Source organism: Hevea brasiliensis, chromosome 1 (assembly GCF_030052815.1).
Source record: "Hevea brasiliensis isolate MT/VB/25A 57/8 chromosome 1, ASM3005281v1, whole genome shotgun sequence".
In the NCBI taxonomy this organism is placed as follows: Eukaryota; Viridiplantae; Streptophyta; class Magnoliopsida; order Malpighiales; family Euphorbiaceae; genus Hevea; species Hevea brasiliensis.
In genome coordinates this window covers 100,490,370-100,503,813 of record NC_079493.1, presented here as the reverse complement: position 1 = coordinate 100,503,813, position 13,444 = coordinate 100,490,370, and the positions used below count along the sequence as shown (strand labels likewise).

Here is a 13,444-nt window from a genome sequence, read left to right as displayed (position 1 = left end):
TAAAAAATTGCACATGTTCATGAACATCATCAACAGTAGCAGATTGATTCTTCAACCCAACACGAAGAGGGAGACTTTGCAAGAATTAACTGTTAAGAACGACTTACAACTAGTTTCTTCTGATAATATATAGTTATGTGGAATTTGTATCTTCAATTTCTACAACTACTACATTATGGTTGAAATCCAAAGCTGAATTAGAATGAGAATCCTTGCCGTGTCTTGCTAGATGTGTTTATTCTACATTAATTTTCAATTTTACTTAATTTTATTTTTAAAATCAATCTTCAATAAGATTTTAATTTTAATTCCACTTTCAATTTCAGCTTTAACTTTAATTTAATTTTATTTACATAAAAAAAGAAAGACAAATTTGTTTATATATATATATATATATAGACACTTGAAAAAACCCAAGTTCAATAAATAACCAACATATTGGTTAGTTGATGCGTTGATAATGATAACTTTTGCACATCAGGCTGAGTAACTACAGCATAATAGGCATGATAAAATACCCTTATATTTTTTATACTATTTATTATATTAAAATTTTAATTAAATTTTTATTCAATTCAAATTTTTATCTATTTATATAAATTTTATATTTTTATTTAATGGCTAAATGATTAAAAAAAATAAAACCTTTATAAATTTTTTTAATTTTAGTATAATCTTTTATTTTTATTAATTTAATCTCAAACTTTGATATTAGTTTTAATTTTAGAAATTAGACTAATTGTATTATTTAATTGATAAAAATAATTTAACTATTTACATACATTATTAATATTAACTAATTATTTTTACTTTTATAATAATTTTAGCATTTATTTTTAAATTGATAAAAATTATTATTTTAATTAATTTATATATGATTTTGAAAATTGTAATTACATTTATTTTTGTTTTATTATTTGTCAATATTTTATTTTAAAGTATTTGATTTTTTTTCCTTTTTTTTTTTCCTTAAATTTTAAACAAAATGGTGAGAAAGATGTGAATTAAATGTATAAGTGAAAAGAAAAGAGAAAAAAAATTAAAAATTTAGATAATAATATTAGATATGTTATTCATTTATTATTTTTTTATCAACATAAAATTTGTTAAAATTAACAAAAATATTAAAATTATTGAATATCTTAATGAAACTAAAAGAAGCAGCTAAAAATGATAACAAATGAAAAATTTAAATTATTTTTGTCAATTGATGAGTTAATTATTTTTAATTAAATTTATTATTAAAATTGAAAACATATGGAAAGGTTCATGATTAAATTGATATAATTAAAAGTTTTTGCTATAATTGATAATTAACATAAAGGTTTTGATTTTTTTTGTCTTTTAATTTTATTTAATTATATAAATATATGAGTATCTAGAGTTATATTAAAGAATAAAATTAATCTATAATATATAATTATAACAATGTATTTTTAAATTATATAATTTAACTTTTCATCAATATATTTACCATATATAATTTTTTTAAATAATTTAATTTTTAATTTACATTATATATATATTTATAAATTAATAAATAATAAAAATTCATTAAATCAGTAGCATAATTTTTTACTTATAATGTTTTATTCTTTTATAATAATTAATTAATAAATATAAAAATATGAATGGAGGAATTTACCAAATGATCAAATTATTTTATATTTTTTTAATTTACAATATATAATTAATATATTAAAATTTTAATCTTATTATAAGTCTTATTTCAAAAAATACTTATATAGATAAAAATACTAACTTATAAATAATTTTATTAATAGTAAATAATAGTATCTAATTTAAAGGCTTAATACTAACAATTTTTTTTTCAAATTTTTATAATTATAACTTTTTTAAGACTTTTAGAATGGTGTTAAAAGTTTTTTTTTTAACCTATAATCAAAATTAATTTAAATTAGTTAACATGATATAATTTTAATTATTGATTTCTCTTTTAGATATAGTTTTGACTATCAATTTATTTCAAATTTTTATTGTTAACTAAAAATAATAAATATTTAAAATCAAACTAAAATTCTCAAAAATTAAAAAAAAAATCAACTATAATAGAAAGAAGTTGAAAAAAAAATTTAAAAGTGGGAAGGGGGGAATATTAGAATTTCAAAAAATACTCTTCATTATTTTTATTATTTACAAAAATACAGGAAATGTTTTTATAAAAAATTATTAGGTAGAGAAATTAATATGAAATTAAAAAAAATACCAAATAAATCAAAAAAAGAAAATGATGTAATTAGATTTTAAAAAATTTTATAAAAATCACACTAGGTGAGCTCCCTTATGTAGGCCTAATAGTAACTCAATTCTGAAAATAATCAGACCAGTGGGTTACCGAATATGAGAGGTCATAAAAAAAATATATAAAATAAAATCAAGATGCATGGTTGCCTAACACTTTCTACCTTGTAATTAATTACTATATTTAAAATTTTAATATTTTTTATTTTATAAACTTTTTTAAATCTAAAGTAATAGAATTGTGATTTCTATTTTCTAAGAACAGAGGTTTTATCCTTTTGGGATCAGGAAAGGAAATGAAGGATAGAATAAAAAGAAGGATTGTGGATTTTATTTTATTTGTATACTATTTCACTAATTTTATTTGAGAATAATTAAAAAAAATAAAATCTTTATTGTTCAATGCAATTGAGTTGTGTTTATGGAACACAAGAAGATATTGAACTTGGAATGTGGGTTCATCCAGCCCCCTTCTAATGGGTTGATTTGTATATAGTTTTTGATGGATTTTTGCTTGTAAATCTATGTGAAATTGAAAGGACATCATCTAAATTTGTATGTATTTCTTTTGTATTAGGTGTGCTTCTTCTGTGAGGGTGTAGATCTTAACTTTGGGGATGTCTTTAGTTTATTGGGTTGGAAGGAAGACGGCATCTTGAGCATGTAAGTGTTAGCCTCCTGCTCGCTACCCCTTTTGGCTATAAGAGATGAGAAGTCTAGGGCTTTATCTCTTCCTTTTCTTTTCTTTCCCATAGTCTCGTAGATTCTGACTTTCATGACTTTGTATTTCAATTAATTCAAATAATGCTTGGTTGCTGCCACTCGGATCCTTGATACAATTTTTCTTGGAGTTTTGTTTTAGGTGTTTTAGTCATTTTTTACTTCAACGGTCTTTGGTTGGCTCCATTTTCCTACTAGGTGGGAGGCTTCGTTCTCAATGGTGACATTGCTCTTTGGTCTTCGGAGTTACGGTTCAAGTGGGCAAACTGTCTCAACTAGGAACTAATTTATTTGGCTTGAGGCAATTTTTTTGGGTAGCTAGACTTGCTGTTTTAAACATGAACTTTCTTTATTTTTTTTTTTTTCTAAACCCTTTACTAAAACCTCCAAGTAATGTTGGCTATAGGCTATTGATGTGTTGAGCATCAAGTCCCTTGCAACTATGCATTTGTTATGACTCACGTTGTGACACTTTTTCTAATAGATACTTCCATTTTGGAAATGGTCCATTATTGTAACCGTATTTTCTTTTGCCAAAATTTAAATTGCTGGCTGAGCTCCAATGACACCGTAGAGTCCCTGAAGCCATTAGTATATCATTAATAATAATATTAATAATTTTATATGATGTAACAGACTCTTACCTATGTCCAAACCAAGAAAGAATGAACATTTGTTACAACAATTGAAACCCAAAAGCCTGGCGCTACAGATTCGAAAAGGAAGCTTGGAGCCTCTTTATCATCTTCTTTAACCAAGCATCAGTGAGCAGTAACTGGAGTATGCTGGTCAGAGAATATGGAACAGTGAAGTGGTACTAAATATCCATGTTTAACTGCTTCTGCGAACCTTGCCTCATTAGCAACTAAAGAAAACCAAATCAGAGGAAAAATCAAATTTCTAAATAAGGGTCCTAAATTTAACATGCAAATCCTCAAAATTAAGTACTGTATTACTTTTGCCCAAAAGAGCTAAAAACAGTTTCCATCTGATTATATTTAACCATTTTTATTTGTTGAAATTTTTCAGAGAAGCTAAAATGGCATAAAAAAATTTTTAAAAATATTTATTATTTACAGAAAAAACAGAAGGTCTTTTATAAAGACAAACAATTTAAATTATACTTTACACCACAAGAATCTCAAAGAACATAAATTTCTAAAATAAAATTTCAAATAGCCTCTCTTGATTCTATAACTTTGTTTGTGCCACTCCTTTGTGCTTGCATTCTCATCGTTCATCTTCTTAAGAAGAATAGATGGATGAATGAGTCAATTACAACCTTTTTCATTGTGAGTTGCTCTGTATATTGTACGTATAGTTGGTTTTTAAATTGACACTAAAATTCAATTTATTGCTGTAATTGTGAAGTTGTTAGTTGAATATGTGGTTTGGGCTTGTGGAAGGCATTAGGCTGATTATCTGGCTGTTTTATCATAGGGCCTCCATGCTGGGCTTATTATCCTGCTAATCACTAAAGGAAAAGCTCTCACCCTTTTCTCTTCAATGAAGAGCTTTTATTTATATATTGTCTTCCACTTATCATATTCAATCTTGGGTAAGTTTTTTGTCTTATTTATTCCTCTCTCTCTCTCCCCCTTTGTTATCCCATTGCAATTTGGCAAATATCTTAGAAATATGACACATCATTCTTAATATTTTTTGAGGTTTAGAGTCTGTCCGTTGCCTATTTGTATATTTCGTGTGTGTCATTTCCTCCATTTTCATCTAGACTTGCCAATGTATTGAATCTTAAGTTTAGCATGATGCTGAAGTTATAATCAGATGAACCTGACGAGGTATCCATTTTAAGTCTTATACTTCTTTCATTGCCAACAATTTTTGGTGCCTATTATGCAAGACACTGGCCTTTGGTGGGTAGCTGTGTTATGTATTAAATTGAAAAGCAAACTTGCCCATACCAGAGTCACATTTTGAAAGCAACAATCAAGGTTTTTCGTTGAGTTCTTTTTTAACACCCTTTGGAAGTATACTTGGGTTGTGGAATTGCTCAGATGTGATCAGTCAGAATTTCCTGCAACTGGGCAAGCTACTTCCCAACTTGCAAAAGGTTCCAAGATCCAAATATCTAATTCTTTCATGGTGCAGTTTGATTTGTAAAAAATTTCTTATTTTTTGGTTTGTTTTGGTTTGGTTTTTCTATATTAACTGAAATTATGCTTGATATATACATGTTGATACTCGTGCTAAGTTTTGCTTTTAAGGGCTTGACTGTAAGTTGTAGAACTTAGAAGGTACTTCTTAGGTGAATCGTAATTGAAGTCTAGAGAGGGAATTGATCTGCCAAATGTTACAATCGGCATTTGTTATTTTGCTCAAATGTTGAATGCAATTCATGGAATTCAAATAGAATGCTTAGAGAACTTGGTTTTGGTTTACGGATAATGCTGGCATTTTTTTTCTTTTTTTATTATGTTTATGAGGATGTCATGTCATTGAGATTCTGTTTGGTGACCCAGTATCTGTTACTTTGTCGACATCCCATACTTGCACTTAAAACTCATTTGAATGAGGTAAATGTTACATGGTCAAGTTCGAATTCTCTTATCTGATGTCAATTTAACTGGATGAGTAATTCAAACTTGCTTTTCATTTCACAATGCTCTGTGAGCATGACGCTAATCATTGTTAATTTTTGTTACCATCCTTCATTCTTTCTCTTACCCATGTAATCCTTCATTCCTATGTAATAGCTATGCATCTTAATTATATTGAAAGTGGTTTGCTAAGTTACTTTGGATAGATTCATGGTGAAACTTTTAGCTTAATTCAGTCATATTGACAGAAGGAAATGTGAATTAAGATTATAAAGCTCTGTGCATTTATTTATTTCCTTCTTTGCCTTTCTTTTTAACATGAACTTTCTCATCAAGTTCTTGATCTTATACTCTTACTTTTCATTGTTAATGATCTCTTCCTTTCTGCTGGGTAGCTGGGTATGGGTCCCTATTTACACGAGTTGCAAGTTTTACTTGCAGCAAGATAAGTGTTTCAGGATTTCTCCTCTCGTACTTTGTTTTAATAGATTCTAAATTTTGCATCTTTGGTTGCAGAAATAACAAGCTAACTCAAATCCCTAAAAATTCCTTGTGCAAGGGACTATCCTTTAATTGTGAGGCATTGCCATTGCTTTTTATATTAGCTAGCTATAAATGATAAGCCTCATTTGTTGGAGGCATGGGACCCTGCGAATGAATGCAGGAATAAATGACAAAATTAAACTCAACAGATACGCACTGTTATGTCTTATGACTCTAATATCTTAAAATGTTATTGCCAGCAAAAATTATGTGCCATTTTTATGTGGTTAGAAAGTGCCTATTATGTTACCGGAGTAGTTTTCGCTTGCTGTTGGTAGCTTAAAAAATGTCCCTTTTTCTTCTTCTTCTTCTTTCTTCTTCTTTCTTTTTTTTTTTTTTTTTTAATTCCAATTGCTACAGGTGATGGTCATGCTTGAATCACTAATTCTAACCTTAACTGTGGTTTGCTCTCTAACTGGATGCACCTTTTGGGCTTCTAAGAATGGTCAAGACTTCAGCTTTTTGGGACTAATTTTATTCACCAGCCTTATTATACTCATCCTAACCAGTTGTATCCAGGTTAGATGTCTCATTTCTCTTTGTTTATTGAAGCCATCCAGCCATGAATACAGTAGTTTACAAATATTGGGAAATATATAGTATTTTTTTTACTTTTATGTTTTATTATGAAGATGTTTCTGTTGCAATATAAAAGATACAATGTTTTCTTAACTCGAGTATGATCCCAAGCCATTTGCAATACCGTTTGACTGCATCAACACTGGGGCCTGCTTCTAGTTTTTGTTAAGAGTTATTTGATTTTATGATAATTCAATTAAATCTAAATTTAATGCTATTAATTGTCTTTAAAAATCTAATAAAATAGGTTATTAACGTTTAAAAGTTGATAAGCCCATTTTTCAGCTTTCTAATCCGCGGTCATTGCAGTTCTTTTCTTCCTTGTCAATTTGAGTGTATATTCTGCATTTGTATTTGCAGTTCAAGTGGTAAATATTGCAATTCCATCTGTTTGCTGTATTTAAAGATTAAATTGTTCAAAGAACATCAAATTATTTGGATGATAGTACCTGTTTTATGAAATCCTTTACGGAGTTGCTTTGACACATTGGATATTTTCAAGTTCTGAGAATATACCAACTGTGAAGTGCATATTCCTAACCATCCAACTTCATGGAATGAATATTGACAGTAATAGAGTTACAACTAGTCTATATATTGTCCATTGAAAAGTTCCGTGATTGGCTTTCAAGAAGACTCTTATTTTCAAGTTATTTCTCTGTTTTGAGTTAAGAATTCATGTTTTCCAGGGATTCAAAACTGAGCAATTGCTATGTATTGTGTCCGGACTGCAGATATTGAGTAATCTTCTAAATTTTAGAGAGATTTTTGCACTTGGGTTATACCTAAGAAAAATTAGACCATTGAGAAAACCTTAACTCATCACGAGATGAGAGCATTGCATTGTGAAAGATCTATTTTTAGCAAGTCACAAAAGTTAATAAAGATTGCTAGTTATGATACGCTGATAATAATTTCAAATTCTAAACTAATGTATGGAATGGGAAGTTGAAATCAATAAAACAACAAATTAATTAATCATCTTTTTAAACCTCGAAATGTTAAGTTCTATAAAGAAAAATAGTCTTATAGACTATGGCCTTATAAAATCTCAAGGCAAAGAAGGAAGTATACTGGAAAGAGTGAACCAAAAAGGTTTTCTTCCTCTTCTCATTGACGAAATATAGCGAATTTGAATGGAAGAACCATTACATTAAAATTATAAAATCTAATGAATATAATTATTTTACATTAGAAATTAAAGCGAAATGATTAATTTCTTAAATTGTTTTTTTAATAATTTGATTGGCCTAATAATTTAGACTAAAATTAATGTTCATAAGGACACAATACATGTCCATGTGATTATTTTCAAATTATGATTTTAAAAAATAATTTATTTTTTAAAATATATATTGAAAAAATAGCTAATATAAGAAAATAATATATATATATATATATGGATAATAGTCATGTTCTAATTGTGTTACCATCATATTTCAGTTGTATGACTTCCAAGATAAATTATTAAATTATTTTTTACCATTTAATTTTATTTTAAAATTTATAATTTAAAAATTAAATAATTCAAAGAATTTATTCTAAAGCTATTTGTTCTTTTCTTTTATTGTCCTATTTTTTTTAGTAAATGATAATATAGTCTAATAATTATTTGATTAGTATTATAATGATAAAATGTTTATGTCTTATAAAAAGTGGAGAAACTTCCCACATATTCTCTTTCTGGCCTAGTAGCGCAACAGTTTTTTTTTTTTTTTTTCGTTTGGTGGTGTATCTCAACTGCTAGTCAACCAGATTAATCATTCCTTGAGCCCCAATAATAGCCTGAAAATCACAGGAGTCAAATAGCGAGTTGTAAGACCTCAGATCAAATGGTACACTTACAACCCTCAAGTTTGAACCTGTAATCTTTTCCAAGCCCGCCTCATCATTAACCATTAGGTTAATAAATCATTGGTTAGTAACGCAACAATTGAAAATATTAAAAGGAAGAAATAACTTTTTTTTTTTTCATGGAATATATCCCATGATCTCCAAGGCCTTCAATATGATGTTGAGAGATTCTATACTATCTTCTGCCTTTTTAAGTAGAAATTGGCACACTTGTTGATTTCTTCAAAGTGAAAGCTCTTCGTCAACATTCTCTGGACATGTTCATTATATGCCATTCTGATTCTGAGCAATTCTTCACATGTGAGATTGAGTCCTGCATAGTCCATACATAAATATGTGGAATAATAAGATATTCTATCCATAAGATATCACATTTATAAGGAAAGATAAGATATCCTGTCAATTAATAGTCATGGGGATCACATATTAACAAGCATCATATCATCTGTTGATATTCTTTTCACTATAAAAGTTCACATGCCATTTGTTTTATGCCAAAAATTTATGCACACATATAGGACTATTACCATGCATACGGAACATATATTTATTAGGACTATTACCATGCATACGAAACAAATATTTACTATCTTCCTCCTTGCGTACTGAGTGAAATAATTCCTATTTTCCCCTACTGTGAGCAATCGAGCTCAAAAACTCAATCCTTCTTCCTTATATAAAGGAGTCATATCATGTTCTCTTTTCAAAACCAACTTATAAGCTTTTCAAAACCAACAATGAAGGTGCCTACTTATATCTTCGCACTCACTACTCTCTATATTTTTACTATTGCTGCTAGTGTGACCACATATAATGCTTTTTATTTAGTGTTTTGGTGGCCACCCTCTTATTGTAAATCTAGTGTTCCCAGCAAGTGTAATAAACCTTATAAAGATGATAATTTCACTCTCCATGGAATGTGGCCTGTCAATATCGGTGGCCGTAGTCCTAATCCTACGAAATGCAAAGGACCTCCCTTTGATGCTAACAAGGTATGTGCATGTATTTATGTATAAAGTTAAAGTTTAGTGTTCTAATTCTCAAAAATTAACAATTTATTTATTTTTAATTATTTTACAGCTGATTAACTCTCCCATTATTAGTGAGCTAAACAAGTTGTGGCCAAATTTCGATGCCAAACAGTCTAATACTGACTTATGGGAACATGAGTGGGTTAAACATGGCATTTGCACTGGTTGGGACCTATTCCAGTTCTACAAGAAATCAATAGACAGGGTTGAGCAAGTAAATATTCTCAGAGTATTGGAAACAGCAGGTAGTAATTACTCTATATTTTCTTAATATTTTTGTTTTTATCTTATATAGTATTAAAACTTGTTAAAATTCTTTTTATTGGAACAGGCATTACTCCAAACAATGCTAAATACAATATCGATGATATTAAAAGAGCTTTCAACCACCTGACAAGACCCATCATACATTGCAATAAAGAAAAGTCCATTCCGAAGAAGATGTTATTTCAAGTATATTTCTGTCTTGATAGGAATGGAGAACAATTTCAAGACTGCTCATTGATGCCAGAGAATGAATTAGTATTTGGATGCAAGACAGGAGATGAAGTTGTATTTCCTTCAGCATGAATAAGTCCTGCCAAAAAGCTGAAGCATGTTAAAATTGAGTTTGCTAGGAGAGGAGCCAATCATTTGGCCGTCTAGTTAACAAAAGCTGGCTGTTCTAAAGCTGAAGTCTCCAATTTACCTCTGGTTTTTTTATATTACTTTGGTTGTTGTTTTCTGGTGTTATATATATATATATTTGGCTAATGTAAATGACTTTGCTCATATGAAGTACTCTAATTTTACACATTTTACATACTGTTTTGCATGGCATAATGATTAAATTTAACACTTCACAGCAATGATTATGCTCGTATTATGGAAGATGAGTTTTAAATTTAAAGTTGAATTTATATTGAACATAATATTTAAAGCCAGTATTCTGTGGTGAGAGAGTGAAAACAAACTTTGTCCCAACTGATCCTGAGAAGCCATTAGAATGCGAGACACACCAGTCAATATCCCCACTACCCCAAATGCTCCTCTGATTGTTGAAAAGGAAAGTGAGTCAATTTTTCAAGAGATGTGCATGTGGTAGATTCCAATTCCAAAACCCAACTCAATAAAAATTGTGCCAGAACCAAAATGCAGAGAGGTGTGTGCCTCGTCAACAGCAGCAGATTGATTCTTCAACCCAACACGAAGAGGGAGAGACTTTGCAAGAATTAACTGTTAAGAACGACTTACAACTAGTTTCTTCGATAATATATAGTTATGTGGAATTTGGTATCTTCAATTTCTACAACTACTACCTTATGGATGAAATCCAAACCTGAATTAGAATGAGAATCCTTGCCGTGTCTTGCTAGATGTGTTTATTCTACATTAATTTTCAATTTTACTTAATTTTATTTTTAAAATCAATCTTCAATAAGATTTTAATTTTAATTCCACTTTCAATTTCAGCTTTAACTATAATTTTATTTTATTTACATAAAAAAAAAGAAAGACAAATTTGTTTTTTTTATATATATATATACACTTAAAAAAACCCAAGTTCAATAAATAACCAAGATATTGGTTAGTTGATGCGTTGATAATGATAACTTTTATACATCAGGCTGAGTAACTACAGCATAATAGGCATGATAAAATACCCTTATAGTTTTTATACTATTTATTATATTAAAATTTTAATTAAATTTTTATTCAATTCAAATTTTTATCTATTTATATAAATTTTATATTTTTATTTAATGGCTAAATGATTGAAAAAAATAAAACCTTTATAAATTTTTTTAATTTTAGTATAATCTTTTATTTTTATTAATTTAATCTCAAACTTTGATATTAGTTTTAATTTTAGAAATTAGACTAATTGTATTATTTAATTGATAAAAATAATTTAAATATTTACATACATTATTAATATTAGCTAATTATTTTTACTTTTATAATAATTTTAGCAGTTATTTTTAAATTGGTAAAAAATATTATTTTAATTAATTTATCTATGATTTTGAAAATTGTAATTACATTTATTTTAGTTTTATTATTTGTCAATATTTTATTTTAAAATATTTGATTTTTTTTTCTTTTTTTTTCCTTAAATTTGAAACAAAATGGGGAGAAAGATGTGAATTAAAAGTATAAGTGAAAAGAAAAGAGAAAAAAAATTAAAAATTTAGATAATAATATTAGATATGTTATTCATTTATTATTTTTTTATCAACATAAAATTTGTTAAAATTAACAAAAATATTAAAATTATTGAATATCTTAATGAAACTAAAAGAAGCAGCTAAAAATGATAACAAATGAAAAATTTAAATTATTTTTGTCAAGAGTTAATTATTTTTAATTAAATTTATTATTAAAATTGAAAACTTATGGAAAGGTTCATGATTAAATTGATATAATTAAAAGTTTTTACTATAATTGATAATTAACATAAAGGTTTTGATTTTTTTATCTTTTAATTTTATTTAATTATGTAAATATATGAGTATCTAGAGTTATATTAAAGAATAAAATTAATCTATAATATATAATTATAACAATGTATTTTTAAATTATATAATTTAACTTTTCATCAATATATTTACCATATATAATTTTTTTAAATAATTTAATTTTTAATTTACATTATATATATATATTTATAAATTAATAAATAATAAAAATTCATTAAATCAGTAGCATAATTTTTTACTTATAATGTTTTATTCTTTTATAATAATTAATTAATAAATATAAAAATATGAATGGAGGAATTTACCAAATGATCAAATTATTTTATATTTTTTTAATTTACAATATATAATTAACATATTAAAATTTTAATCTTATTATAAGTCTTATTTAAAAAAAAAACTTATATAGATAAAAATACTTACTCATAAACAATTTTATTAATAGTAAATAATAATATGTAATTTAAAGGATTAATACTAACAATTTTTTTTTCAAATTTTTATAATTATAGCCTTTTTTAACACTTTTAGCATGGTGTTAAAAGTTTTTTTTTTTAACCTATAATCAAAATTAATTTAAATTAGTTAACATGATATAATTTTAATTGTTGGTTTCTTTTTTATATATAATTTTGACTGTCAATTTATTTCAATTTTTACTGTTAACTAAAAACAGTAAATATTTAAAATCAAACTAAAACTCTCAAAAATTTAAAAAAAAATTGACTATAATTGAAAGATGTTGAAAAAAAAATTAAAAGTGGGAAGGGGGGAATACTAGAATTTCAAAAAATACTCTTCATTATTTTTATTATTTACAAAAATACAGGAAATGTTTTTATAAAAAAATATTAGGTAGAGAAATTAATATGAAACTAAAAAAAAATACCAAATAAATCAAGAAAAGAAAATGATATAATTAGATTTTAAAAAAGTTTATAAAAATCACACTAGGTGAGCTCCCTTATATAGGGCTAATAGTAACTCAATTCTGAAAATAATCAGACCAGTGGTTACTGAGTATGAGAGGTCATAAAAAAAATTATAAAATAAAATCAAGATGTATGGTTGCCAACAATTTTTACCTTGTAATTAATTTCTAAATTTAAAACTTTAATATTTTTTATTTTATAAACTTTAAAATCTAAAGTAATAGCATTGTATATTTTCTAAGAATAGAGGTTTTATCCTTTTGGAATCAGGAAAGGAAATGAATGATAGAATAAAAAGAAGGATTACGGATTTTATTTTATTTTTATCCTATTTCACTAATTTTATTTGAGAATAAGTTAAAAAAAGAAAATCTTTATTGTTCAATGCAATTGAGTTGTGTTTATGGAACACAAGAAGATATTGAACTTGGAATGTGAGTTCATCCAGCCCCCCTCTAATGGGTTGATTTGTATATAGTTTTTGATGGATTTTTGATTTTAGATCT

General features: G+C 26.6%; 1 protein-coding gene and 1 pseudogene across 1 annotated transcript; both read left to right on the top strand.

The window, feature by feature from the left end:
- Positions 1-3,268, top strand: part of LOC131183220 (F-box/kelch-repeat protein At3g06240-like) — a 7,878-nt pseudogene extending 4,610 nt beyond the window's left edge.
- Positions 3,269-9,253: 5,985 nt separating this feature from the next.
- LOC131183219 (ribonuclease 1-like) lies at positions 9,254-10,117 on the top strand. Its single transcript, XM_058153559.1, has 3 exons — positions 9,254-9,508; positions 9,597-9,792; positions 9,879-10,117. The coding sequence occupies exons 1-3, from the start codon at positions 9,254-9,256 to the stop codon at positions 10,115-10,117; spliced, it is 690 nt and encodes a 229-aa protein (XP_058009542.1).
- The last annotated feature ends 3,327 nt before the right edge of the window (positions 10,118-13,444 follow it).